The sequence below is a fragment of the Trichoderma evansii genome (genome assembly GCF_050947405.1).
Source record: "Trichoderma evansii strain SZMC 28006 chromosome Unknown GGI43scaffold_4, whole genome shotgun sequence".
Classification (NCBI taxonomy): Eukaryota; Fungi; Ascomycota; class Sordariomycetes; order Hypocreales; family Hypocreaceae; genus Trichoderma; species Trichoderma evansii.
Genome location: NW_028145202.1, coordinates 1,070,915 through 1,097,058, shown reverse-complemented (window position 1 = coordinate 1,097,058; position 26,144 = coordinate 1,070,915). Strand labels below are relative to the sequence as shown.

General features: G+C 48.4%; 12 protein-coding genes across 12 annotated transcripts; 4 read left to right on the top strand and 8 right to left on the bottom strand.

The window, feature by feature from the left end:
- Positions 1-73: 73 nt before the first annotated feature.
- GGI43DRAFT_290347 (TLD-domain-containing protein) lies at positions 74-2,345 on the top strand. Its single transcript, XM_083201376.1, has 2 exons — positions 74-363; positions 422-2,345. The coding sequence occupies exons 1-2, from the start codon at positions 298-300 to the stop codon at positions 2,183-2,185; spliced, it is 1,830 nt and encodes a 609-aa protein (XP_083063344.1). The 5' UTR covers positions 74-297; the 3' UTR covers positions 2,186-2,345.
- GGI43DRAFT_290340 (respiratory supercomplex assembly factor RCF1) lies at positions 2,345-3,623 on the bottom strand. Its single transcript, XM_083201375.1, has 3 exons — positions 3,225-3,623; positions 3,097-3,167; positions 2,345-3,037 (listed from the first exon to the last, which is right to left on the bottom strand). The coding sequence occupies exons 1-3, from the start codon at positions 3,278-3,280 to the stop codon at positions 2,505-2,507; spliced, it is 660 nt and encodes a 219-aa protein (XP_083063343.1). The 5' UTR covers positions 3,281-3,623; the 3' UTR covers positions 2,345-2,504.
- Positions 3,624-3,666: 43 nt separating this feature from the next.
- GGI43DRAFT_290299 (uncharacterized protein) lies at positions 3,667-7,027 on the top strand. The gene has a single exon (XM_083201374.1). The coding sequence runs from the start codon at positions 3,990-3,992 to the stop codon at positions 6,795-6,797; it is 2,808 nt and encodes a 935-aa protein (XP_083063342.1). The 5' UTR covers positions 3,667-3,989; the 3' UTR covers positions 6,798-7,027.
- GGI43DRAFT_290281 (uncharacterized protein) lies at positions 6,899-8,102 on the top strand. The gene is made up of 2 exons (XM_083201371.1): positions 6,899-7,001; positions 7,258-8,102. The coding sequence occupies exons 1-2, from the start codon at positions 6,999-7,001 to the stop codon at positions 7,978-7,980; spliced, it is 726 nt and encodes a 241-aa protein (XP_083063341.1). The 5' UTR covers positions 6,899-6,998; the 3' UTR covers positions 7,981-8,102.
- Positions 8,103-8,224: 122 nt separating this feature from the next.
- Positions 8,225-9,384, bottom strand: GGI43DRAFT_290297 (VIT family-domain-containing protein). The gene has a single exon (XM_083201373.1). It carries the CDS (start codon positions 9,283-9,285, stop codon positions 8,470-8,472), a length of 816 nt encoding a protein of 271 aa, XP_083063340.1. The 5' UTR covers positions 9,286-9,384; the 3' UTR covers positions 8,225-8,469.
- Positions 9,385-9,944: 560 nt separating this feature from the next.
- On the bottom strand, positions 9,945-11,095 carry GGI43DRAFT_290295 (metal binding domain of Ada-domain-containing protein). The gene is made up of 2 exons (XM_083201372.1): positions 10,191-11,095; positions 9,945-10,119 (listed from the first exon to the last, which is right to left on the bottom strand). The coding sequence occupies exon 1, from the start codon at positions 10,978-10,980 to the stop codon at positions 10,270-10,272; it is 711 nt and encodes a 236-aa protein (XP_083063339.1). The 5' UTR covers positions 10,981-11,095; the 3' UTR covers positions 9,945-10,119; positions 10,191-10,269.
- A 1,034-nt stretch (positions 11,096-12,129) lies between these two features.
- Positions 12,130-14,916, bottom strand: GGI43DRAFT_432167 (alpha/beta hydrolase; the record flags this gene model as incomplete). The annotated part of the gene is made up of 3 exons (XM_083209526.1): positions 14,628-14,916; positions 14,296-14,562; positions 12,130-14,229 (listed from the first exon to the last, which is right to left on the bottom strand). The coding sequence occupies exons 1-3, from the start codon at positions 14,871-14,873 to the stop codon at positions 12,130-12,132; spliced, it is 2,613 nt and encodes an 870-aa protein (XP_083063338.1). The 5' UTR covers positions 14,874-14,916.
- A 1,128-nt stretch (positions 14,917-16,044) lies between these two features.
- GGI43DRAFT_290262 (uncharacterized protein) lies at positions 16,045-17,376 on the bottom strand. Its single transcript, XM_083201370.1, has one exon. It carries the CDS (start codon positions 17,149-17,151, stop codon positions 16,264-16,266), a length of 888 nt encoding a protein of 295 aa, XP_083063337.1. The 5' UTR covers positions 17,152-17,376; the 3' UTR covers positions 16,045-16,263.
- Positions 17,377-18,594, bottom strand: GGI43DRAFT_290261 (Translin). The gene is made up of 3 exons (XM_083201369.1): positions 18,349-18,594; positions 18,240-18,257; positions 17,377-18,176 (listed from the first exon to the last, which is right to left on the bottom strand). The coding sequence occupies exons 1-3, from the start codon at positions 18,528-18,530 to the stop codon at positions 17,603-17,605; spliced, it is 774 nt and encodes a 257-aa protein (XP_083063336.1). The 5' UTR covers positions 18,531-18,594; the 3' UTR covers positions 17,377-17,602.
- A 146-nt stretch (positions 18,595-18,740) lies between these two features.
- Positions 18,741-20,560, top strand: GGI43DRAFT_398104 (glycosylphosphatidylinositol-alpha 1,4 mannosyltransferase I). The gene is made up of 4 exons (XM_083205191.1): positions 18,741-19,697; positions 19,767-20,025; positions 20,094-20,449; positions 20,506-20,560. Exons 1-3 carry the CDS (start codon positions 18,958-18,960, stop codon positions 20,367-20,369), a joined length of 1,275 nt encoding a protein of 424 aa, XP_083063335.1. The 5' UTR covers positions 18,741-18,957; the 3' UTR covers positions 20,370-20,449; positions 20,506-20,560.
- A 472-nt stretch (positions 20,561-21,032) lies between these two features.
- GGI43DRAFT_421206 (uncharacterized protein) lies at positions 21,033-22,818 on the bottom strand (the record flags this gene model as incomplete). The annotated part of the gene is made up of 2 exons (XM_083207913.1): positions 21,033-21,292; positions 21,348-22,818. The coding sequence occupies 2 exons, from the start codon at positions 22,816-22,818 to the stop codon at positions 21,033-21,035; spliced, it is 1,731 nt and encodes a 576-aa protein (XP_083063334.1).
- A 245-nt stretch (positions 22,819-23,063) lies between these two features.
- Positions 23,064-23,744, bottom strand: GGI43DRAFT_290203 (uncharacterized protein). Its single transcript, XM_083201368.1, has one exon. The coding sequence runs from the start codon at positions 23,586-23,588 to the stop codon at positions 23,205-23,207; it is 384 nt and encodes a 127-aa protein (XP_083063333.1). The 5' UTR covers positions 23,589-23,744; the 3' UTR covers positions 23,064-23,204.
- Positions 23,745-26,144: the final 2,400 nt, after the last annotated feature.

Here is a 26,144-nt window from a genome sequence, read left to right as displayed (position 1 = left end):
CAGTATGCAGCCGGCAGCCGTGTATGAGCAGTCCTCGCTGACTCAGCACGTTACGGTGACGTTTACCGTTTTGCTTCAGTGCCATTCCAAGGGGCTAGCTAGGCAGCCTTAGGTAGCTGCAGGAACTCAAAACCATCCTTCGTCTCAACAACTCTATTTACCCAATAACCTTTCACTTAATGTAGCTCTAGCATATCTGTTCTCTCCCTTGTCCAATTGAATATTTACTCCTGTATTTGTGATACCCTGCGCTGAAACTGAAATAAATGAGCATTTGTTAACTCCTACTACTTCGCAATGGGCCAAGCCCCCTCCCAGGATCACAGGGCTCGACGAACCCATGAACAGCTGACACAAGAGCTCGTGAGACTCACGGCGCCCAGCATCATCGATAGACAGTGTCGCTGATCTTGCGTGATAGGCATTCAGATTTAAAGAAAAGTGTTTTACGTCGATTGAGTATTACTCGCTGAAAGATGTGTTCAAGAACCTGGCGGACCAGCAAGGAGACATTCGGTACCTTAAAGAAGATACCATAGCTCGTTTCCTGGAGATCCCAGACATCCTTGGGGCATCGCCCGTAATTTTCCACATGGTTTCGTATCTCGGTGCTTTTCCCTTCCTGCAAGAGGCGCCGGTGGTGCTGGAGCTCGCACAGCTGATCATGGTCGTTGTCATCATGACGGAACGGTATAAACGCGTCCTCGCCAAGGGATCGACAGACAGAACAAAGCTTCTGTTCAAAAGTCTCGCTGTATATGACCGGAAAGTGATGGAAACGGAGACCAATGAAGAGGATCCTCCCTCTGACAACGCCAAGACACAGCCTAGTACTCAATCTCAATCCAAAGGGTTTGCAGTTGATCAGCCTGGCTTAGGCGATGAAGACGAGGACGAAGAGGATGATGATGACCTGGTTCTTACGGCGTTTGAGTTGCTCAATGTCAACGAGGCAGTCAAGCGGGGCGATGTCTCTACTATTCACGAAGCGATAATTCCAACAGACAATTTTCGGAAACTGTTAATGCTGTTACTATTGGCTACCCCCCTTGATCCGCAAGAGAGTTTGTCGCAGTATTCCACCCGGGTCGCGGATCAAGAGTTGGAGTTGCTCCGAGCTACAGCAGAGTGTGTACTAGCTTCCTTCGTTAATGTCGAGACCTCCCCAGGTATTAGATATACTCGATTCAAGACAGTCATCCCGGCCCTATTTCCCAATCTCTTTTCTGGATTCAATGGACTCTTTGAGCACTTTCTTTTCTCCAAAGACCTCGACTTTTCAAAGCGCAAGGGTGATGAACCCGGCGAGTCGCAGCATATTGGCAAGATAGCGCAACCCTTACTACCATCGCCCGGTGACATCCTAAACGAACATACCCTATCGCAGCTTTCACTGTTTCTTCCTGGCTCTTCATTATTTCGAAGAGTAAGATTGCTATATTCTGGCAATGATGCTGGGTTTTCAATGGGAAGCCTCGAGTCAAAGATATTCAACTGGAGAGCGCCAACAATCCTTTTGGTAAGCGGAACAAGATTAGAAGATACCCCCGATGGTGGTCAGGAAGCTTCATTTGCTGCCTCGCTCCCAACAAAACGAGTACCCCACGGCAGCAAATCTGAGCGAGTGACGTTTGGAGCTTACATCAGAGAACCGTGGAAGCATACTCATCGAGAATGCTTTGGTGATTCTGAAACGGTTCTCTTCCAGCTGGAACCCATTCACGACGTCTTTACTGCTAGCACGATCAACACGGACTATGTTACTTTTACAAAGCCTCCCGGAAACCGACCCTGTCTCTCATTTGGTTGCCCACATCCCAAACCAACACAGTCTCAGCGCAAACAAGGTCTGCATGCCTTGGGAGCTGTTTCTCTATTGTTTGATGAATCCTTTGAGTTTGGTGTGTTCAATCATGATTATAAGTCAAGAGGAGGTGCTTTCCACACTAGCATTGTGAGGAAATTTGACTTTCAAGATCGATTCCGCATTGAGAGCTTGGAGGTCTGGGGATGTGGCGGCGACGATGAGGCTAAAGCGCAAGCGGAGCGATGGGCCTGGGAAGAGCGAGAAGCCGAAGCTCGTCGCAAAATTAACCTGGGAACGGGTGATATCGACGCAGATAGGGCTCTGCTGGAAATGGCCGGCCTGGTAGGAGGAAATCGCAGCGGTGGCTCAATGGGTTAATAATGGCACGACGACGACTTAATCTTGTATTCATCGCTGAAGCCGTCTTGAACTCCTCTTTGTTACAACACAGCTCCCTGAGCACGGCATAGACGCAATTGACATTGTATAGATTTCCGAGAATGATACCTGATGCAGCTCATTATAGCTGTTTCCTTTTATATTTGGATATATCCTTAGAGTAGGGGTGGCTTACAATCAATGCCCTTAATTCGAACTACCTATCGTACATGCTCATACAATTTGTAACAAAAGATTATGTACAGCGCTTTTCAGTCGTTTGTTCCCCCATATAGCTGGGTTGGTTTTGCTTTTCTGTTCATTTCTTGGAATCATCGTCCTTCTCCTTCTTACCATAGATCTCGCTCAGCGCGCCCAGAGAGCTCTTCGGGTTCTCTTTTCTCGACTTCTTGTCTGATGCAGGTTCTGCGGCCGCTTCAGCCTTTGCGGCCTCTGCCGCAGCCTTCTCGCCCTTTGACCACAGTCCCATCTTGCCCAGGATTCCACCAGTGCCTTGCGTCTGCTCTCCGTTGGCCGAATCTGACTGGCCCGCAAGATTGGACTGTTTCTTTTGGATCAAGGCCTTCATGGCCTTCTCTTCCTCATCACGAGCCTCAAGCTCTCGGATCCACTTCTGGCGCTTCTCCTCTGCATCCCGTTCTTCCTTGAGCTTGCGCAGCTCCTTGGTCTTTTCACGGTCCTTGCTATAGTACATGCTTCCGGCGACCATGGCGACGACGGTGAAGCCCTGAGCGGCGATACGAGCGCGGAACATCTTGTTTGCTTGTCTGGAATCGCCTTTTCTGAGGGCACGGTAGGCATTGACAAAGGCAAGGACGGTCAATCCGATTCCTGGTACTCGGTGGTTAGCTACCTCATTGGTGGCAGCGCAGAAGGGAATTGAGTCTCACCAAGAGGCACAAGAGGCTCCTCCTTAAGCTTGCGCTTAACCTTCTCCATCGGTTTCTCATTGTAGGCATCCCTGTACTATGTGTTAGTCGCATCATTGCCTCTAGGGCGAGCAATGGGATGGACGTACTCGTCGTCGAAGGACGAGGGAAACTGCCCGGTGAATTCCGGCGGCCGGTCTGCCATGATGATAGCAGAAAAGGTTCGACTGGTAGAATAGCTCAAATGAGGCGAATCGAAATAAAGAGCCTCGCGAAACCTGCAGAAGCTGTGGAGGAAGATTCAGATATAAGATTTGTAAATGCTTGAAGCTGAAGGTAGACTTTTGGCCATGACCACACGACTCTAAAAACGCACGATTGGCGGCCCCTCCACTTACATCAAAGATCACTTCATTCGGATCAGTGGGCTGGTGGCGCTGCTGCGTTGATAGGCGGGATGCAGCGCTGGCCCCGCTAGTAGCTGTATGTAATCAGTTCTTGCTCCAGGGCTGCTGTGAGCTAGAGAGGTACTAGCGGTACTCAATTATGGAGTACTGGCACAGCTAACTGCTGCTGAGAAAGATACCTCTTCTGCTTGTAAGCAAACATGTGCTGCAGTGGCCGAGCTTTAACTTTGCTTCTGCCTTGTCCAGACCATTGATTTCTAAGATAGGAGCTTTCTTTCTGCTTCTCACTCTAAACTTTATCAGAAAGTATATCTACCCACGAAAGCTCCAAGCAATAAAACGCTGGTGATCGCCAGTGACACGCCGTGATTTCAGCAGAGCAGCATCTATAGGCCATCGCGCAAACGCCCCAACAAGCCACTCAGTCTCCAGCCAGTATCCGCCAACCGGTTCTTCGACCTTCGATATCTGCTATAGCGAAGCACACACGATGCTACAACAATAGCCATGTGGCTTTCGACTCCATCGGCCGAGTCTCTAACTCGGCCGCGAATCGCCGTCGCTCTCGTTTCAGCCATCGCCACAGCATCGATCGGATACTACGCCTACCAGAGCCGCATCAACTCCACGCACGCAGACGCTCTGCCCGGCGGCGGCCTTCATAGAAGCAACGCTATCCGTCGTAGTAGACGAAGATCACGCGGACATAGAGCTAGCTCGAGCTCCTCGTCTTCAGACGCACCTGGCGATGAGAATGTTGAAAATGCCGAGAACGCTGAGGATAACGGTGTCCAGCCCGCCCAGCCGGTGGGCGATGGCGAAACGGCAGAGGCAAACAATGACGAATGGTGGAACGATCCGAATAACTACCCTCCCCAACAACGAGCTGGCCATAATATCGTTTCCCTTCTATTTCGCGTCTCGGAAGATAATGCAAAGCGCAATGGCTGCGTCCATAGAGGATGCCAATGTAACTCATGCGGCATGGTTCCTATCCGTGGCGTTCGCTACCGATGTGCCAACTGTGCCGACTTTGATCTCTGCGAGACCTGTGAATCCCAAGGCGTACATATCAAGACACACATCTTCTACAAAATTCGCATCCCGGCACCCCCATTTGGCCCGCGCCAGATGCAGCCGGTCTGGTATACGGGAGATCCTGATAGCTGTCGACGCAATCTGCCTAGACCTCTGATTGCAAAGCTCTCTAGGGAAACTGGATTTGAACGACCGGAATTGGAAGCTTTTTGGGAACAGTGGACATTTATGGCAAATACTGAATGGAGAGATGATCCCAATGACCTCGGTATCGCCATGGATCGCAAGACGTTTGAGCGATGCCTCGTACCAACAGGCGGCTCACGACATGCTTCGCCAAACTTGATTCACGACCGAATGTTTGCCTTTTATGATGACAATAAGGACGATCTGATTGGATTTGCCGAGTTCTTACGGGGTTTATCCTACCGCAAGCGAAAGGATAAACTCAAGAAAGTCTTTGACGGTTATGATCTTGACGGTGACGGTTACGTCGATAGACGTGATTTTCTACGTATGTTCCGAGCCTATTACGTCCTTTATAAACAGATGCACAAAGATATCCTGGATGGCCTTGAAGATCAATTGCTCGCTAGCTCTGAAGCTCAACAGCTCGTCGCCAGCCGCCAGCCGCTCAGTAGCCTATTTGGCCGAGAGGGTAGAGTTCCGACGGCGGACGGGCCATTGGCATTTGACGGCAAGAGAGTCTTCCCTGATGGACATGTTGAGATAGAAGTCGGAATGGAAGATGCTGTTGTGAGCGACGCAAGCGATACAGCTGCTCGAGATGAGATTCTGACCGACCTTTATGCCTATGACACCGACCCGTACTCCAGGCGCAGGATGCCCCCTACAGATGACGTTGACACTAACTGGCGCACTGTCCGTACTTTGACGACAAATGATGTTGACCGATCCTATTTTTTGTCTTTGATGAATCCGCCTGCCTCTCTTGATGAACTGCCTGCCGCAATCGTGGGCAACAACGAGGCCGATGATAATGCGACGGACGAAACATCTGAAGATGGAGAAACGGATGACAAGGATGGTGACGAGGATCATGACCGTGACCACCCGGAGTACTCCGGATCACAGCGGCACGACTCTTTCTCTAGCATTTTCCGAACCGGTAGATTCCCAACAGAGAGCGAAATCAGGGCAAGTTATGTCGCCCATTATCGCCAACATGGTCCCCGTATGAATCGAAGACGCCAAGATCTGGCCCGACGACAGCTTCACGAAAGGTGGAAGAGAAGATATTTCTACCTGGACGAAGAAGAAGGCGGAGAGGCGCCCTCGCAATGGGAAGATGAAGAAGACATCCTTGAGACATCTGGTATTATGGGTGAAAGTTCCAAGGGTGCTAGTCCGCACCGCGCGTCAACACACTCCCGATCTAGTTCCAAGGCCGAGTTTGCTGATGACATGAATGATTTGGAGACTCGGTCCAACAGCTCGACGTCATTCACAAGCCAGCCCGAACGTTGGGCGGGGCTGGGAATTCCTGTTGCTGAAAAGGATGCAGGCAAAGAGATTCTTTATCAAGTCACACAGCAAGCGTTTAACGAACTTCTCGATATCATCTTCAAACATGCCGAAGATCTTGCAGTTCAGGCAGCCGCAACAAAGATACAGCGAGTAAAGTATAAAGATGCAATCGACTCTGTTAGCATGGCAGATGAAAAGGCGGATAATGGTAATGGTCAACAAGAAGAAGTTCCGATTTACACAGAAGCGTCTCCTCGAAATAAGACCCTCGAGGAGCTCTTGGAGGAGTCTGGTTATATGCTCGATCAACAAGAGTCACGGAATGCGGTGGAGATTAGTATTGTGGAAGAGATTTTACGAGATGAACAGGCCGGTGAGCGCTCGTCGGATCAAGAGGAAAGCGAATCCGAGACTGAATCCGAGCCTGAACCTGACGCTGAAGGCGAATATCGTGATCCTACTTTACCACAATTTCGTCCTAACAGCGATGCTTCCGTCTCTCCAACCAGTCAGCCACCAACCTCATTGAAACGTAAGGCTAAGGTACTCTCTAAAGATGAGGCCAAGACAGACACAGATAGTCCGGCGACTAACAAGCCATCCGGTGAACCGTCGCTCAAAACCTTGCGAAGGTGGAAGAAGTTGAACCTGGCTGAGCAACAGGCAGCCGAGCGAGGAGGCTGGGGCAGGCTCAACTTTGCGGAGTTTGAGGAGATTTACAAGAACCAAGAGCACCAGGGCAACAGACTGGACTACCTAGGCAGCTGGATAGACTTTTGCATTCCTTAGGGATATAAACTGCATACGTCGTTTGGGCCCCGCCGGTTTTGATTCTTTTAATGAAGGCGCCTTGGCTGGGATGACCCTATAACTGTATGTTAAAACTTGGCACTAACAGCGAAATCAAATGGAGGAACCAGCGTGTTATGAAAAGAAAAAAAAGTTAATTAATAAAGAATTAAGAAAAAAGAAGAAGAAAACAATGTCGAAATGGTATGTGCAACCGGCTGCCTAGTTTGAAAGTGAGGAAAGCTCAGGGGAGAGCAGCAAATCTAAATAAACACCACTCCAGCCCAGAAGATGAAGAAAACATTGCTATTCTCGAATAACTCTACACCCTCGCTTGAATCAGCTTCTCAATCTGTATTCCATATTATACATCCTGACACCTCCAACATCATAGGGCTATCAGCCTAAATTCTGTATTTTATACTCTGATAGTAACTTACGGCAAAGCCACAACGCAAAGATGTCTCGCAAATCGGAAAGAAGGAAACGTCAGAAGCAACAAAGACAGCTGTTGCAGTCGTCACAATCATCACAGCCGTCGCCGCCTCCGCCGCAGGACCAGCAACAAGAACCCCTAACGCCATCATGGCGACGGTCTCCAAGTTTCCTCAAGACACTCGAGACCATCGAAGAAGGACGGCAAGCTGATTTCAGACAACCTATATTCTGTCAAGAGCCTCAAGGGGAATACTCCTCCTACGCCTTCAAAGTGACCTTTTTCATTGTATCGGTCTTGCTGTTTCAAGGAGTTGCAATTGGACACGCAATCAAGTGGTTGGCGCCAAAGGCTATTGGACCCATACGCTTGGCTCTCAAAGTCTTCGTGGTGGAGATGGTGAATCTTGTGCTGGAGCTCCCTTTTAATCTGGTGCACCTTTTGCAACACATTATGACTGAGGGATGGAGTTTTCTTGATTATACGGTCACGATAATGCTGACGACACTAATAATCTCATACTTGGGCACGAGATACATTCTGAGGCAAGAGTATGTGCTTCTCTCTTTGTCTCTCTTCTACTGTCTCTCTGCTATGCCTTTGCTCGCACCATTTGCTAATCGCTTCCCCAGGCTGGCTCAATTCAATCCCCACGGAGACGGTTACGAGTCTGATGAAGATACCTATTCAGTCGAAATTGTGTCTGCCGAGGAAGAATTCAGGTATATTCAAGCCCATATCGCTTGAAATCTTCAATTACCCTTCCTTGAAAGTTGATCAGTGCTTGAGAAAGCTATTGTGCTGGCGTGGCTGCAGAGAAGTCTTGCGTGTGGTGTACGTTGAAGTTGTGAGGTGGATATTCCTATGTTATTCTCTCTTTTGACTGATTGGATTTTTTTGAGATGAGAACTATAGCGTGGGAGGTTGTCATGTTTGGATTTAACTAGCGAGGTCGTTTACGGCTATTACACAGCGAGTATTATATCACAATATGATTCATTGGCTAGTGAGAAGATATTCGATTTTAATTAGAAAAAGTAGAGTTATCATTATTCATGCTTATGCTTTCGCATCGCTTAATATCCTTGAGATTTCCCAAAGTACTATGTACTTGCTATGCCTAGAACGCCAGCGTGATAGTTCCTGTTTTCTTCACACGCTCTCAAAATTCCCAACGCCATGATTTATGCATAATCTGAAACAGTATGGCACAAAATAAACCTGTAGAGATAGTGTTTATACGTCACCCCTGTCCAGAGCTTTTACAAGAAGATAACTTGTTCCAGCAGCCAGCACGCCTATTATGAGTGTCTGAATGGCACCCCACAAACCAGCTCTGTGATTCCTGATTGCAACGTAGTTCTTGACGTATCCGAAACCCAGCAGGATGATGACCGTGACGGCAATAGAGACCAGAAGAGCATCGGCAACTTTGTCCATGATGAAGTAAGGAATCATGGGTATCAGACCGCCGACGAAGTAGCTGAGGCCCATAGTAACACCGGAAATCCATGCGCGGTGAATGTTGGGCTTCTCGAGACGTAATGAAAAGTCCATGCGGAAGCGGATCCACTGCTCGCGGTTTTTGCACAGCTCATCTACTAAAGGAGTCGCCGCCGCGCGAGAGACGTTGTATTTCTCCAGGATGCAAAAGATGTCGTCTCGCTGCTCTTGTGGGAGGTAGCAGTCAACTTGTTTGGTCTCACGCTGCTCCTCAGACTCGTAGTGATCTCGCTCCGTGACGGCGGCGAGGTAAGCGCCCAGTCCCATGCTGATCATTCCGGAGAAGAGCTCGGCCAGACCACCCATGATGACGAGTTTTGTGCTGCCGAGGCTGGAGAGGCCGGCTGTGAGGGCGAAGGGGACGGTGAGGCCGTCTGAGAAGCCGATGATGACGTCGCGGAGGACGTCTGTGAGGTCCATGCTGGAGGAGACGGATGAAGATGTTATTGAGGAGGAGTCGGGCTGTGGCAGGTATTTGCTATCCCACGGTCGCTCTATGGCAGGCTCTGCGGGTAGAAGAGGAGTTGATTCTGATGGTAGTTGAGACATTGTGTTTGTGAGTTTTACACAGCGAATAAGAGAAAGGTGTGTTAGTGGCGAGTTGTTGGTGTATATAATTGCGAGGATGAATGCAAGAGATCGAAAGCTTAAAGCCTAAGATGATGCGGACGTGCGATGATGTAAATTTAATTTGGGTGTGTGTGAATGGCAGCAGGAGATATTTATTATTATCATGAGATCTAGTTCATGAGATCCAGCTCTGCATGTAAGTGGCCCAACAGCTCTAGCAAGATCGGTAGTTGCGTATTTATGGACCCCCTCTTCGTACTCCGCAAACAAACCGAACCAATCGGCGATGTTGCAATTAGAAATAGCCACGTCGGAGCACAGAAAAAAGCGTCGACGGGCTGGGATTTTGGCTTTTCGAATTGCAGTAAACAGCTGCTAATGTGATCCAAGCTCAACTGCCTGTAGCGAGATGGGATTCGCAGCTGGGGTGATGGGCCAATGAGCGTCGCGGGTTTAGTCAGCACCGAGTAACCGATTGCCCGATGTGGAAATCTGAACGAGGTACCTTTGTACCCTCCAAGTCCGTAGCGACGATGTAGCGCAGAAGAGTGAGGAATAGGCCGAGATGTCCTTCATGTCCGAATTCTAGATTCCCTTTTCCCTCCTTTTCAACCCCCCCTTAATATACAAGAGCAACAGGCGCAGATTTGGTTTAAATCCTTCGTAGACCGAGCGGCAAATTTTCCCGCGCAGGCTGCAGCGTGGAATCGAGAATTAAATGAAATGTCATCAGTCGCCACCCGAAAGTGAGGTGAGTTTTGCGTGGCTCGAATTCGCCGAACTCCGAGAATTGCACTCTTATATGCGCTCGCGCTGTTTCCCGGAGAGTCAGCAGACTGTGGACATTTCGCGGCTCCAAGGGTTTCGCTGCCAGGTCATTTTACCTTTGCTGTAAACAGGAGCTTGCGTAATGACGTATACGTATACTCTTACGACTGGTGCTCTCTGTAAGTGGTAATGCTATTACTCGTTTGCGTTGCTGTCAGGCCAGACTAGGAGATCGTCAAATGAGAAAGGCGAGCATTCGCTCTGTGACACTGATGGGCTCTCTGTGCCTTGGTTGACAACAAGAAGAGGGTCATTGAGGAATCCAAAGTCGAAGTCAAACTCCATGTCCAGGTTGGATAGATCAAGCTGGTCTGTCCAGCTCAGCCCTCCATCGCTCTCAACCTCAGGACTCAGGCTGGCGGTGTTGTCTCGCAGTCTCTTGAGGTACTCGACAGGTGTAATGCCGACGCACTTCTTGAATACGCGGTGGAAGTGCCACTTGGACAGGCCCGTCTTCTTGGCCATCTGACTCAAGCTCATCCGTGTCTCGCCAAAGACCCGGTCCGTGCCGGCAGCAGACTGGTGGTCCCGCACAAATGCCCGAATCTTCTGTACCGCTTCCTCTTCGGGCATCAGCCCCAGCACCTCCGGCTTGCACCGCTTACACGCCCGGAAGCCGTTCTTCTTGGCCTCATCGCCGGTGGCATAGAACCGCACGTTGGCCCGGCGCGCGAGCCTGGCCTTGCATGTTGGTCGGCAAAAGACTTTTGTGGTGCGCACGCCGTAGACGAAGAAGCCGTCGGCGTTGGGATCGCGTGATTGCACGGCTTGCCATTTGGTGTCGTCGTCCTTGAAGAGGGGCAGCTGCAGCGCTGGCATGGCAATGTTGATTGCGTACTTGTCCATGGTGACCTAATCACTGTCGTTGCTGTTGAGTAAATGACTCTTGTAGCTTTGCACTAGAAGTGACGCGCTTGTCATTTTGGCAATGGTGGATTGGAGCCTTTATAAATGCTTCGACTGCTTCAATCTAAGGTGCTTGCGATTTCGTCCGTGATCCGTCATTGGAAAAGCGGGACTTGCTTTCTAAGTGACCAACCAGAGACTCGCTCGGCTTTAGTTAACTTCATATTCCAAACATCCACACGCAATTGCCAATCTTACGTCGCAGCCATCCGTCACTCACTAAAGACACAGCAAGAATACAAACTTTTCTAGAACAATGAGATCTCGCTTCTGCCTGGCTAGTTTCCTGTTGCTACCGAATGAATGTCAATGAGTCCTGGTCAGTAGCTGCTTCAATGGCCCGTTCGGACAGAATTCGGTGCGCCCGAATATCATTAGCAACACAAGCAATTCACGCTCTTCACACGTGCTTCACCAGAATGAAGACTCTCATCAGAAATAATAGCTACTCGACTCATATTCATCTATAGTCTGAGTTACTAATTGTACCATATAACTAACTAACGAACCAGTCTGACAGCTCCATCCACACAAGGGGAAAAGCCCTCCCAGAGAACCAGTTGGGAAAAAACCTTATGCTTCTTTCGCCTGCCGACGTACTTGTAAAGCAAAAAGAGCAAGTAGAATATCCATCGAACTTTGCAAATGCCCAGAAGAATTTTTTTGTCCCATTTTTCCTTTTCCCATTTTTTTCCCCTTTTGCCCTTTTTCAATATCATGAGAAAAGAGAAAGAAACAAAACGCCGTTTGCCCATAAACTCCCATCCATATCCCGTATTTTGACCCAAGTATACTTCCAATCTGTATCCTTAAAAAAGTAGTGCGGAATAATAATACAGGGGTATAAAAAAATCAAGCCATGAGAAAGTAGAAAAGAAGTCTCCAAAAGAGGCAAAGCCCGATATAAAAGCAAGAGAGTAAAGAGAAAAAAAATAACGACCAGATATCTGATGTTCCCAAAAAATAACTGAAAGAGGCAGAGAGTAAAGCCCAAAGAAAGAGAAAAAAAAAAACTCCCCAGATGTGGATTTGAGAAGGAACCCGCTATAAGACTGTCCTCTTTCATTATATCCTGAAAAGACATGGGGGTTATTTCAGCTCGTCAAAATCGGACGGTTTATAACCATCCAGTATATCATCTGGAAATTCAAAAAGTGCGTCATTCTGGGCGCTGGGAATCGCAACTGGGCTAATCTGTGGGGTCTCCTCTGGGGTCTCTTCCAAAACTGGCATTGCCTGATCGAAGAACGATTGTCCGGTGCTATCAGAGCCAGGCGCGTCTGGACTGGGATACCATGCCCAAGCTTCGCTGGGTGCCATGTTGAAGTCGAAGAAATCATGCTGGGTGCCAGCCTCGGTGTCCTCGAATAGTGACCGCCACGATTCACCGTTTGAGGGTAATGGCATGTTGGCATCTTGATTAAGGCTGTTGTTATCTGGCGCCGGGACGGTAGCAGAACCTGCCTCGGTAGCATCATTGGTGGGCATAGCATCATTGGTAGAGATAGCATCATTGATAGAGATAGCATCATTGGTAGAGATAGCATCATTGGTAGAGATAGCATCATTGGTGGGGATAGCATCATTGGTGGGGATCACTTCATCAATGTCCATCAGACCGTGAGCCTGGTCAATGACCTGGTCGATATGCTCGAAATCCGGCCAGACCAGTTCGCCGACTGAGAATGACGGAGAGTCGGCTCCTTGATCCATGGCATTGTTACCTGGTGCCTGGACGGTAGCAGCATCTGCCTCGGTGGCATCATTGACGGGGATTGTTTCACTAATGTCCATCTGGTTGTCGGCATTGTTTGCGGTCTCGTCTAGAACAAAGTCTACGGCCTGCTCAGTCTGAGCCGAGACATTCGCATTTTCAGGGACTTCAGGGACCTGGGGCACTTGAACATGGGGTACCTGAGGCACTTGAAGAACTTGGGATACCTGAGGCACCTGAGGCACCTGAGGAACCTGAGGAACTTGAGGTACCTGATGAGGCGCCTGAAGAAGTTGGGGCGCCTGGCGAAATTGAGGCACCTGAGGAAATTGAGGCACCTGAGGAACTTGAGGCACCTGAGGAACTTGAGGCACCTGAGGAACTTGAGGCACCTGAGGAACTTGAGGCACCTGAGGAACTTGAGGCACCTGAGGAATTTGAGGAACTTGAGGCGCTCCAGAAAATCGAGGTGCCTGGCGAAATGGAGGTGCTCCAGAAAATCGAGGTGCTCCAGAGAATTGAGGCATCAGAGGAACTTGAGGCGCCTGAAGAAGTTGGGGCATCTGAGGAAATTGAGGCACTCCAGAGAATTGAGGGACTTGAGGGATCCCAGGTACAGTAGCATGCGGTTGAAGGCTGAATCGTACCTCATGTTGTTCAGCTCTAAGCCCATTGACCTGAGGAGATCTGCTAGTGATCTGCTGTTGCTGCTGCATGTAGCCCAGCCGAGATTGTTCATCGTGGTTATTAGACTTGACAATCTCCATCATCCATTCTTCCAAAAGAGCGGCAATCTGATCACTGTTTTTCTCCAGATGCATCAAGTGCCCGTTTCCGTGAATCCCCCTCGTGGGCAAGCTGTAAAAGTCGAGGTGGGGTCCTGCTTGTCGTAGGAACCGCACCGTGCCGTAGTCAAAGACGGAGTGAGGACTCGATTCGCTGGTGAAGATGGCGTGACGCATCCTCATGAGCTCAACCAGCTGCGGCACAGGCTCTTGTCCCTCCTCTGTACGCATGTTCGTGATGTGCATGTCCGGGACATTTTTCTGAGCCATCCAGCATCCATTGTTGGTCGGCAGCTGGCGCACTTCGATATCCAGAGGCTGATCATGATTTCTTACCCGTGGTGAAAAAGTAAGCGGAATGTCTGAAAGGCCGTACCTGCGGGTCGATTTGTTATAACTCAAGAATGGCGAGTACTCCATACGTCTGCCCACGGGTATCCCCGACCAAGCACAAGGGGGCCCGTCTGGCTCGAGTGCTACGACCCCTCGAACCAGAGTCGGTTCAGCATCTGCGGCAAGCCAGGCAATGGTGGCTCCAGTGCCATGTCCGACCAAGAAGCAAGGGCCAATCTTTTTGAGCAGATCTACCAATGCTATCTTGCCCATTTCTTCATGCCTGTGCTTTGGAAGAACCATGCTAGTGGTGGACCCCATGAGGGAATCGAAGATAGGATCCCCTTGGATACCACTCTAGAGATATGCTGTTAGCTTCTTGACTCTTGGAGGGTATAAAGCAAAACAAAGGTATAAACTTACTCCTGGCCATTGCGAATGTCGATCGGCAGTTGCCCATGCAAGCTTGCCGTTTTGAAGAGGTGTTCTCTCGGAAGCAGTAAACTCTTGCTCGACCACTGTAGCGGTCAGGCTTCGGATCGTTTTCGAAACATTGGGGTCTTGGTAGTCGTCATCGTGAAGAAACGCCGACTTGCCAACTCCAGGCAAGTCAGGCATCAAGACAGTAAATCCCTTGAACAGGAAATATGCTGCCCAGCTCGATCCTCCATCTGGCTTCGTGCTCCATGTCTACTCAGATAATCTTAGCATCTCACCTCTCTATTGAAGCAAGCTAATATAAATAAAAGACTTACCGTGCCAGTAAAATAATCTCCGTGGAGAAGGATGACGTTGGGTCCCCTCCCTCTGCCGACGGGTTCCAGCCTTTCTACATACATTTGGCCGGAGAAAGTGCCTCCCCTGCTATTGGCAATGGCGAACTCGCGATTACAATAGAATGTAGTCGCTCTGTGGAGGATGCCCGAGAGATGATTGTACCCATCGGTCTGACAGACGATGGGAGCACGGGTAGGGGCCCTCGGCCTGGATACACCAGCCATCTTGGACGGCCTTGGTATCACTAGCCAATTGCAGGATACTACAAGTAGATACAAGTAGAATATTGCTACTAGCAAGATACTACCAAGACGTGGAGACTGGATGGTGGATGATGAGATGAGCAAGAGGAACCGTTTGGATAGCTTCAAGAGTGATTGATCACAGATTGCTGTTTTGACTACACACGAAGTCGAGAGCTGTGAGTGCAAGAAGCTGAATTGAGATGTGAGTTGTGTGCGAAGAATCAACAACAGATGCGGCAGATCTCTCTGTTTTTAAAGGCAAAGCCACAAAAAGTAAAAGGCCCAGGTACCAGTTGGCAAAAAGTGAGTTCAAAGAAACTTCCTAAGATAAATCAAAACGGGGAATCTTCTCGCGAAATGAGGCCGTTGTCGAGCTTAACGGAGCTGAGTCACGATAGGACGTTGGGGACACACGTCACCGTGCTGTTTCTTTGTCAACCACCAGTCGGGAAACAGAAGAGGCGTTTTTCTGAAAAGCGTATCTCTGAATTCAATATTATTCGGTGAAAGTAATTCAAGATGGCGTAAACAGGAGAAGCTGCTAAATATAGCTACCAGAGGAGGTCGGGACGCTTGTAAGTTTGCAAGTTGGCGTTTCAACTTCAGAGCTCGAGGAGGATGGGAGAGAAAAGATGCGAGTAGAGGAGAAGAGAAGGTTCGGAGGTTAAGCTCTGCTGCAATAAAGGAGAGTTTGGAGTGCGCGGCCTCGATCTGAAGCGTGAAGCGAGAATCGAAGTGCGTGGGGGGTTCGCGTGAAAAGTGCACGAAACTGGCGGTCAATGAGCAAGTTGTTGGACCTCCTCACCGATATCTATTGGGAGCAAAAAGATGTATTGATCTATTATTGGAATATATGTTCAATAGCCGCCGGAAAAGTATCGAAGTGGCAAGTAAGGAAGCATAATGCGTATCATGACCGGGAGGCAGCTGGCGGGCCAACGCGCAAGGTTTCGGCGAGAAGTCGACAACTAAGGTCCAATTACTCTACTTTTTACTTTTTTGAATAGCAGCTTCCGAAAATCAGCAAAATGGGGAGCAAAATACGACAGTACCAATGGTGAGCAGGGCAGTTCAATACGTATGACCAGAAGGCAGATATATAATATCAATATGTTTGACACCAAACACAAACACATAATTTCAATTATTCCATTAATCTACCCGCTTCTTCTCTATCCAACTGCATGATGTGGTAATACAATAAGGCTAGATAATCTTCCATAACAATCCATGCTTCCAGTACAGACGTCGCTTCAACTTACACCTATTCCTGTCGTATGCCACCCGTCATATTTAGCGCCGTTATTGTTCCATTCTACTGGAAAACTTTCCAAAAACAGGGTTTAAGAGGGAACTGCAGAGTTTGAGTTCAGGCTTCCAGAGCCTCCAGAATCCCAGATCTCGGTCCAGGCCGATGCAATAACGCCCCAGCTTTCTTCTCAAGAAAACTGTATCGTCCTACATGCCTTAACAGCCCCGGGGACGCAGTTATACAAACAAGATCTTTAGACGCATCTCGATGGGCAGCACCGCAGATATCAACTTTTTGGACCGCGTTTATAAGTTGGGAGTACAGCAACAGAGATTCTCCATGACTTTGATCCTTGACATCGTAAAAGGAGTAATTGGCACTGTCGTAGTGTAGCATGCGAAAAAGAACTTTGGCCACGCGTACTACGTCGTCTATTTTCGAATCCAAATCTCGGTTTGCTGCCGTGCCCGTAGTAGCTTTGAACGGCTCAACAAACTGTTTAATCTTTTCAGCCACAATGTCTCTCATGACGGTTAGAACCGGATCGAATTCGGGGTCCTTGTCGGTAATAGTGAGCTGGTCAAATATATACTCTCGTAGAAGCCTCCAAATTTGACTCATGACGCGCCAGCGAAGCGCCTTGTTTGGTTGGCCCGGAAGCCACTTGATAGTTTGACGATCTAGCGGGAATGGCTTATACAAGGACTCGAAACTTTCGTCCATGGATTTGATCTTCTTTTCGGGCAGATGGTCGACGATGTCTTCGCCGAAACAGATATCCCGAAGAAGAAGGCTAATTTTCTCAATATACCACATGCGGCGACTGTAGCATCCGAATTCGAATGGTGTCATGTTCTCCACACCAGCTTCTTCGTAGAAGGAATAAACATCGGAAAGAGTGCCGTCACAGTCTTGATTCGAATAAAGATACTCGGCGTTAGAGGAGCAGATGGTCAGGGATTCGTCATCCCAGGAGACGGAACGCGATTTCGGCTGACGGCTCATGGCGAAATGTCGGCGTAGACAAAAAACTTTGTAGGAGTAGGAAATTTTGGAAGAAAGTCAATATCAAATTAACGTATATCTTGATAAACGGTTCTCGCTTAGTCCTTCAAAATAGCAATAGCCAAGCTGTGAATTAATAATTTATGTGGGATTGAATAACGTGTGATGCAAATGTGAGTTGATGATTGACTTTATTATTGTTTGTTTGTCAGTTAATTACCCAGCACTTGCTTCGGCAGGTGTGCACCTTCCAAGCAGTCCGTCAAAGATGGCTCCCAAGTAAGAAAAAAGTAAAGAATATCTGACAGTTACCCGTAAAGGGGAAAGATGATAGATCGCCATAACATAAACATTCGGCATTTGAATAATGCAGAATCCAGCTCAAAAAAGGTGAGGCAGCAGAGAATCGACAAAAACAATAGGCAAAACAATATTTAATGCTCTTGGCTCCTCACACAGGAGAGGCAGGTCGAGGGTCATCGTCTTTCATGTCAGGAACCCACCCCTTAGGTCGCTCGCTGCCCCTTACTACAAGACCATAGCCCAACTTCTCAACCTTGTTAATGCTCTGCCGCATGACCTCCATCTTGGAGCGGAAGTCTTTCGTCGGAACCTGAGGTAGCATCTCAAATGCACAGCCAAGCTCCTGAATATCGCTCAGGATGTTTCTCTCATAGTCGCCAACCAGCTCGCCCGTCTGGGCGGTTGTGACTGTTGCAAACCGCATCAACTCTCCAAACAGATCGAAGAGGCCATACATGTAGTCATGTGGCGTCAGCATAATATCCGCGGGAACAGCAGCTTGTGTTTCTTCCTGAGTAATGAGCGTCTGGTGCCTCAGGTAGTGGGCAAAAGAGAGTGCCTCGACAAGCTCCTCCAGGCATCGCAGAGAAAAGCCGTAGCGATAGCGGTTGATGGACTGCACATCTGCGGTAATGGCTGAGAGCATCTTTGAGATTTCACCGAGACGTGTATCAATGTCTTGCTGTATGTTCTTTGGGAAATCCTTGTTGGGTTGTTTGACTCTACAATGCATGAATGAATAAGTAAATGAGCCAATACAAATACTGTGATGATCATGAAGCTACCTTTGCAGTGTGAAAATACTATATTGGGGCAACAAATTTCACCATTAATTAGCATGCTACCATCTAAAATTTGCCTTGATTAAATGAAACTCATCATAAAAATACTGACATCTTCTTGCTTTGCGCCGTCACATCTCTGGACGCCTTGATGATCCGTTCCCTGCGGTCGTAATGCTCATCCAACTCGTCCCGGAAATTCTCGAACATGGCGTGGAATCTGCCGCGCGGCAAGTCTTGCGTGCTCTTAGCGCGCGCATTGCCATCATAATCTCTCTTGGTTCCTCCAGCCATTTCTTTTTTCCTTGGTCGACAAGATACGTTTGTATTAACTTGTAAAGTCCAAAGTGAATTGCTCTGCTTGAAACCTTGTCAAGCGTTGTCAAAAGTGGAGACGCAAAGCTCCAGAACTACCAATGAAAAGACGGAACTGTGAGCCGCGCCCCACTAAATTTTCCAAGCTGTGAGGTCAGAGCTAAAGCTAGCCCAAGCTGTCCAGAAGTGCCGATATCGATGCATTGGACAAACAAGTATCAATGTCAGCTCAATCCTCCTCTTTCCATCTTGGGATAAAGAAATCAGTTTGATTACGGCCATCATTTTTTTTTCGTCACTTCTTATATCGTCCAATTAGTCAGGTCTGGAACCATGAGCTTGAACTTCAAATCATCCATCACAACACGCTGTCCTTAGAGCTCTCCTCATCGCTCATCTCATTTGAATGCCTTTGCAGCCAACCGCCACTATGGCTCCCTCATTTATTTCTCCTCTTCTTCGTCCAATTCCTCTCTTCTCAATTGCTGCCATCCTTCGTCTCGTCCTTCTCTTCTACGGCATCTGGCAAGACGCTCATTCTGCCGTCAAATACACCGACATCGACTACCTCGTCTTCACCGACGCCGCTCGCTATGTATCTCAGGGCCTCAGCCCCTATCACAGAGAGACGTACCGCTACACGCCTCTGCTTGCCTGGATGCTTGTCCCTACGGCTACGCCTGAGCTCTTTTCTTTTGGCAAAGTCGTCTTTGCGCTGGCGGACTTGCTCGCGGGATGGCTGATTGTCAGAGTGCTGACGAAGCAACGGGGTATGAGCGTCGAGAGAGCCGGTTCCTTTGCTGCTATCTGGCTGTGGAATCCAATGGTAGCGACAATCAGCACGAGAGGCAGCTCAGAGGGTCTGCTCGGCGTTTTGACAATGGCTCTGCTGTGGGCTGTCGAGGGAAAGAGAATCGGATTTGCCGGCTTCATCTTGGGTCTGAGCGTGCACTTCAAGATCTACCCTTTTATATATGCGCCGGCAATCATATGGTGGATGGACGCTGAGCATCTGGGCAAGGGGGCTTCCAAGCCTTCAGCTTCATTTGCAGACACTATAATTCAATTCCTCTCTCCTCAGAGGATTCAGCTCACCATTGTCAGTTTACTGACCTTCATGGGACTCAATGTCCTCATGTACTACATGTATGTCTCTTATAAGCCAACTCTCCTGGCAACCAAAAAAAATTTCATCTTTTGCTAACCTGATCGCAGCTATGGAACCCCTTTTCTTGTCCATTCTTACTTCCACCACGTCACCCGTATCGACCACCGCCACAACTTCTCGCCTTACAACATCTTCCTCTATCTTGCATCTGCCGACCCATCTTCCAGCTCTCTCCATGCATTTCTCCCTCAATTGCTCCTCTCATGCTTCCTGATCCCCTTTGTCCTCGCCAAGAAGGATCTCGCCACCTCCATGATGGCCCAAACTTTTGCCTTTGTCACATTCAACAAGGTTTGCACCTCACAGGTACGTTTCACACTCCTTCAATAACATCTATCCCAGCTTCCTTTATACTCATAATTCTTTTTAAATAGTACTTTCTTTGGTACATGATCTTCTTGCCTCTCTATCTTCCTGGATCCTCCATGCTTCGCACTCCCAGGCTAGGCATTACGGCGCTGCTTCTTTGGGTCCTGGGACAAGCCGCTTGGCTACAGCAAGGTTACGAGCTCGAATTTCTTGGTGTCAGCACCTTCTTTCCGGGCATGTGGCTGGCTTCGTTGGCATTTTTCCTCATCAACTGTTGGATACTGGGGATAATTATCAGCGACGGTGCGGAAGCCAGCCTCCAAAAAGTACATACCGCGTAAATAGCATAATACTAGTGTTACACATCAAAGAAGACTTCATTCACAAATAAAACATACCATCCTCTAGGAATAATCATTCGCTATCACGAGCTTCATTAGAGACTTATGTAACCATTTGTGATTGTGGCCTAAATACCGAATTTCCACTATGGGTATCAACATTATTCCACCCAATATATCAATTTCTTCGCATGTCCTTACCCCCCTCCCCATTCGTGTGCTGTCCAGTTGTTACCGAGAATTACCCCTATCAAAGCCATACTAAGCAATACCATCAAACCCAACTTCTGCCAAACCCCATATATCCATGAGCAGTGAGAAACAACCAACTCCAAGCTTTGTTCGCATTATTAGACTGTCCCAGGGTATGAAAATCGAAACATTGGGACAAAAATCTCAGAACCCAGATCCCAAATTCCTCGCTGTGTGCTGCTGTTATAAAGAATTGTAAAACGCCTAGAAAGACCCGGAGAAAAAAAAAGAAACAGATAACATGTCCGTTACGGCTTCAGCCATTGTACTTTACTCCATAAATGAATATGAGGCAGATTTAATCTTCATTTTATGTTTTAGATGTAAAAAAAAAATCCGAAAATGCTTGTCGTAAACTTTTGTCGTAATTTGCTTCCGACGAGCTTCTTGCAATTGAAATCGTCCCATGATTTACTGTATGGTGATTCTAGTTGCGAGAGATCGATAATTGGACAATTTCAGAGAAGTGATGCGCGGCCTAGAAGGCTCAGGCGCAATAATCATCCGGCCGTCTTTACTGTAGACAATGTTGCCAAAAGTGTCGCTCAATCCGGGGAACGTGGTCTCCGGTCGGACCCTGTTCATTTCGGCTATGATTTGCTCGCTCCAGACCCCAGTGCACTTTCCGTTTTGCATCAAGAAGAACGGATTAAGGGGTGGCAACACAGAATCTAGTCATCAAGTTAGCAGTTGTCGTAAGAGAAAGAGTTACACCAGTAAACAAACCTAGATCAACAAAGCGAATTCTGAGGTATTCGAGTCTCTTGAACTTTTCCATCGAACGGACGGCAGAAAGAACAAGTTTTTCAAAGGCCTCAATAAATGCCATATCCTGGATTCCAGAGCCAGAATCATGGAAGCTAAAAGAACGACGGCAGCAGTTTTTTACCGTGATGTCAACAGATTTGAGTCGAGTCGTCAGTGGATCGGCCAAACGCGATGCCACATCAAAGAGATGGTGGCAGATACGTCCTGTATAGGCAAAGTGCTCCAACGATGGTAAGACAAAGGCCAAGCTAGAGCAGAGATGAGCCTTTTGTGCCACTTTGTAGTAAAAAGCCGGCATCACTCCCTCTCGTCGGTAGTCGCTTTCCATGCAGAGAGAAAAATTGGTGACGTGATTCGGGAGGAGCGGTAGAAAATCTGAAGCAGTGATGTAACTCTTAGACTTTGGTTTGCTGTAAGAACCCTGCCACTCCTCCAGATTAGGTAGTGCTTTCATGATGACTCTGAAGTCGTCCCTGTCTCTCATCAAATTCCACTGGCCCTTGGTTACCAAGGTACGCACTGAGGTGAGATGAAGAAGTTGCTTCTCCTCCTCCTCCCCCTCCGTCGAGCCAGTATTTCTCATATCGAAATGGACGACCCTGGGCGCCTTGCGCCGCTCTCCACCTTCCAAGGTAAGTACTTTAGTCTCAGGTAGCGCCGCGGCAACGAATTGAAATACTTGCTCGAGGGTACAATTATTTCCCGGCAAAGTATAAGTAGCGTTGGTCAATCCATCTGTTGTAACTGTAGGTAGTGTAAGAGTATTTGTCAGCGCCAATGGCCCATATGTCGGCTGGAAAACTGGAAACCAAATCTCAATGTGCTTGATGTACGACGAGAGATGCTGCTGTTGGACCAAAAATTCCATGGCATTGTTGATAGAATCGAGCGTCGCCTTGAGCTTGATGTGCCGGAATAGTCGCTGCTGGACCAAAACTCTCCACACACGGTTAACCAGAGCTAATGCAGTGAGTTCTCGTCTCCGCGAATGGCGAAGTGCCGTGCTCCACCCTCTAGTCAAACTCGAAATCCTCATGGTGCTTCTCGACGTCGCAGATACGCAGTACCCAAATATGTGATCGAGAATCGCCTCATGAACTTCGGTGGGGAGTTCTTCGAAATGCCGTGCGGGCGGGCTTCCGGACGCAGCGTCGATCGGCTCGGTCGATGACCTATCCCAACCACTGGCATCTGAGCTGGACTCTGATTGCTCCAAACAACTTATTTGAGGGTTTCGAGTTTCGAAATGGGGAAAAGGCGTGCTACTGGGTCTTGCAGGTGGGACAAAAGACGTGCTCTTGGCCATCTGGAAAGATGGGCTTGACGGGCCGGGAGAGACAGGACTCGAGGTAGTGTTGAGAAATGTCGTAACCATGGATGTGGTCATGAGCGACGAGAAACTCCCATCGTCGGAGTCGTCCGGCTGCATCTCGCCCTTCTCTTGACATTCAACGTCCCTCTCGTCTAGATCCATCCTCAGGCTGCGAACGCTCTTTGCGTCGTCATAGCTTGCGATATCCATGGGTTCCCCCATGTCTGCGTAGGCCTATTCAGGCTGGTGATTAGGCCTATTCAAACTGATGATTGAGAAATGTGCAAAGACGGCAAGACACGCATTTCACGGCAAAGAAGGTTTGGTAGGAGGGCGTCGTCAGCGTCTTTGAGACGGGCGTCAGTTCCACAATTTAATGCGTGGGCAGTTGTACGCCCCCAAGGCAGTCTTCACAGGCTCGCGGCGTCTTCGGGCGACGATGGACAGTAGATGGTAGATGGAGAGAGGTTGCAGGTAGCACAGTATGAACAGGGCGAGAGAGGTCAGTTCAGTTGGTGTCGATGCAGATACAGGTCAATCCGGCCAGGCTGTTGGCACTTTACGCGACGCCCGCCCGGTCTCGTGCTCGCGTGCCGATACGGAGATTGCAAGCGACAGAGGGGGGCAGTGCAGGAACAAGAAGAGCCACGCCGATCAGAGGCTGGAGATGGCAGAATAGTATGTGGCCGTCGCCTGTTTGTCTCGCCTGCACAGGAATGCAACAGGTGATGGGTCTGGCAGAGGTCTAGCCAACGAACAAGAAGGGCGGAAAGGGATAAAGGGCACTGTAGATGGTGGGACTGCACGGGAACGAAGAAAGAGGCTGGACGAGGCACTGGGTAGAAAAAGAAGGGAAAAGTAAAATGAGGAGGCAGCTGAATGGGCATCAAAAGCTTGTCAGACGACGAATGGTGCTCAGCAGCCGACGTCAAACGTAATTGCGTGCAGCTCCCAGCGGTTGATGTTAGGCGGCAAAGCCGCTAAAATAAAGCCCACCGAAAAAAGTCACCAAGTGCAAATGACCTTTTTTTTTTTTTTTGCTGGCTGCCAATCTCTCGGATTGATTGGCTTGCATGCGTCAAAGCTGCTCATCAAAGACAACTCATTTGCAGTAAAATTACCCCACCTCAATATTATGCTACCAAGACAATTCGCCATTTCCAATAGCTGCAAGACAATTTGAGACTCTATAATTCGTTTCCATTATTTTTCCTTTTTGTTTCATTTCGTCAAGCCCAATATTGGCCCTCGGCACCCTCGTGGCACATTAAGTAACGAATTACACATCACATGATTCTGACGGATTGATGGCCGTTGCCTGATTGCAAAGGCAACTTTGTAAATCTCTCGATGGTAATGCAAGCCATTTGAATTTTCTCTGGCTAATTATCTCATGCCATCATACATAACAAGGAATAATTGCCATAATCACTCGGCATCACCGCTAGTGGCCAGCGCGTGCTGTTTAATTGCTGAATCTCCCGCCGTCCCAATAGTTTGGCGTCGAGGATACGGCAATTTCAGCGCTCCCTCCGGTGGGTCCACACCGTCAGTACGGCGGCAAACGTCAAAATCCAAAGAGCCGGGTTCGTCTTCAAATTTACCGTATTGATAAATTGATGAATACGATTCTGGGATGGTATGACGAAATACCCGGATGCTTACCAGTTTTGACCACAACGTATTTACCAAATGTCTGGAAGATTTTTGTTTGTCTTTGCCCAACCGCGGCTTGCACAGTAAAGTGTCCCGAGGTAACTTGCCGCGATTGACTCGTTCTCTTCCCAGCTATCCGAAGATTATCTAGCAGCCTTTTGTAGTTATTACTAATTCGGTTGACTAGCATCTCTGAGTATTTTTTATGAGGCAGTAAACAGAGCAGTGGAATGCAGGCTTAATGCATTGTTAGGTATTCCATTGCGTTACTAAGGATGTCTCTCAGAGCTGAAGTTTGGTGGCGGATGGCGTAGCGTTCGCAGGCGTCTGGTATTGAATCGTGATATGAAGTCACATATCAGAAAGTGGTAGTGTTTTCTCACGTTGATCCCGGGAGAAAAGCATGTTACGCTATCCCAGTCTGAGGCTCCCGGGTAGATCGGGTTGATCAGCCGAGTTGTTCAAAATGACCAAAATGCATATACAACATGGGTGGCAGCGATGACAGAACTAAGATGGGACGACTCAAATAAACTTTTCTTCTCTTTTTTCTTTAAATCAATATATAAAGACGGAGAAGAAGGAAATCGATATGAATTTCTGCAATTTTCGTATCACGGCAGAGTATATTGAGTACCATCTCCTACTTGGGCCTGCTAGAAGTTGTATAAGTTGTCCCTTAATGTTCACGGTAGACCATATCATAAACATGCAAGACACGAGGGCAGAGCAGGCACTGCTGCCCTAGAGAAAAGACGAGATGAAACCGTTTGAATCATCGCCCAAGGTTTGGAGTTGCCAGAGTCATCACCATGGATCCCACGGAGCCGCTGAAAAGGCAGAAAGGCATAGCTGATCTACGAATGCATCTCCATGTTTGACTTCGACGAGCCCGAGAGGAATGAACCATTCTAATTGAATCACGCCATCACGCAGCTTCTTCTTATGCTTATTTCGACCCGGCTTAGGAGTCTTATCCGAGACGCGAAATGTAGGAGGCGAAGAAAGCCAAGATCAGCTGGCTGCGAATCATTTGTTCTTGGCTGCCTGTGAGGAGCAGATGATTTGCATACTAGCACAATTAGATGTAGCACCAGCTATTATACAAGTAGCTAGGCAACTAAGTAAAGTTGATAACCATGCCTTAGATCATACCGGTGCTACGCTACTCGCCACGGAACATGAACTGCCGGTGCTCCTATAATAATGAATCCTTGTAATGAGACCGTATTTGGAAAATAACCATTTGATAGCATATCATGGGACCGTCTATGATGCTTCAGTGCAAATACTGCTGCAAAATCTGGTGAAAAGGCTAGCCCCAGTCACTACTTTGAGAAGTTGGAGGAAAATATCGTATTCACAGAGTCCATACTCTGTTGTATTGTTAAGCTGGGAATACGTGTAAGCAAGTGATCGGAATCCGGCAGCCAACTACATGCTGTATCATCGACGCCCCCCAAGCCTCCCGAATCTCCCAATGAGATGCGCGAGACGCTGTGGCCACGTGGTGAGGCGAAGCAACTGCCCGGGCGTTGGAGGCATGCATATAGCACCTCCTGTGCGCTGCTTTAAAAGAGCTCGTATGCGTTGATGAACGGAAATTTGACACTCAACTTCAAACAACACGGAGTGCGTATATATGGCCTAGAGCTTGCTGGGGTCGGGTTTTGCAAGGGGCCGCTAAACGTGATATGTGGGGGACGGCATTCCGCATTTGTTGATGGCAAGCTTCCACAATGCCTACTCTGGTAGGTCGATAGTCAAGCCATGCTAGATAGTGGGCG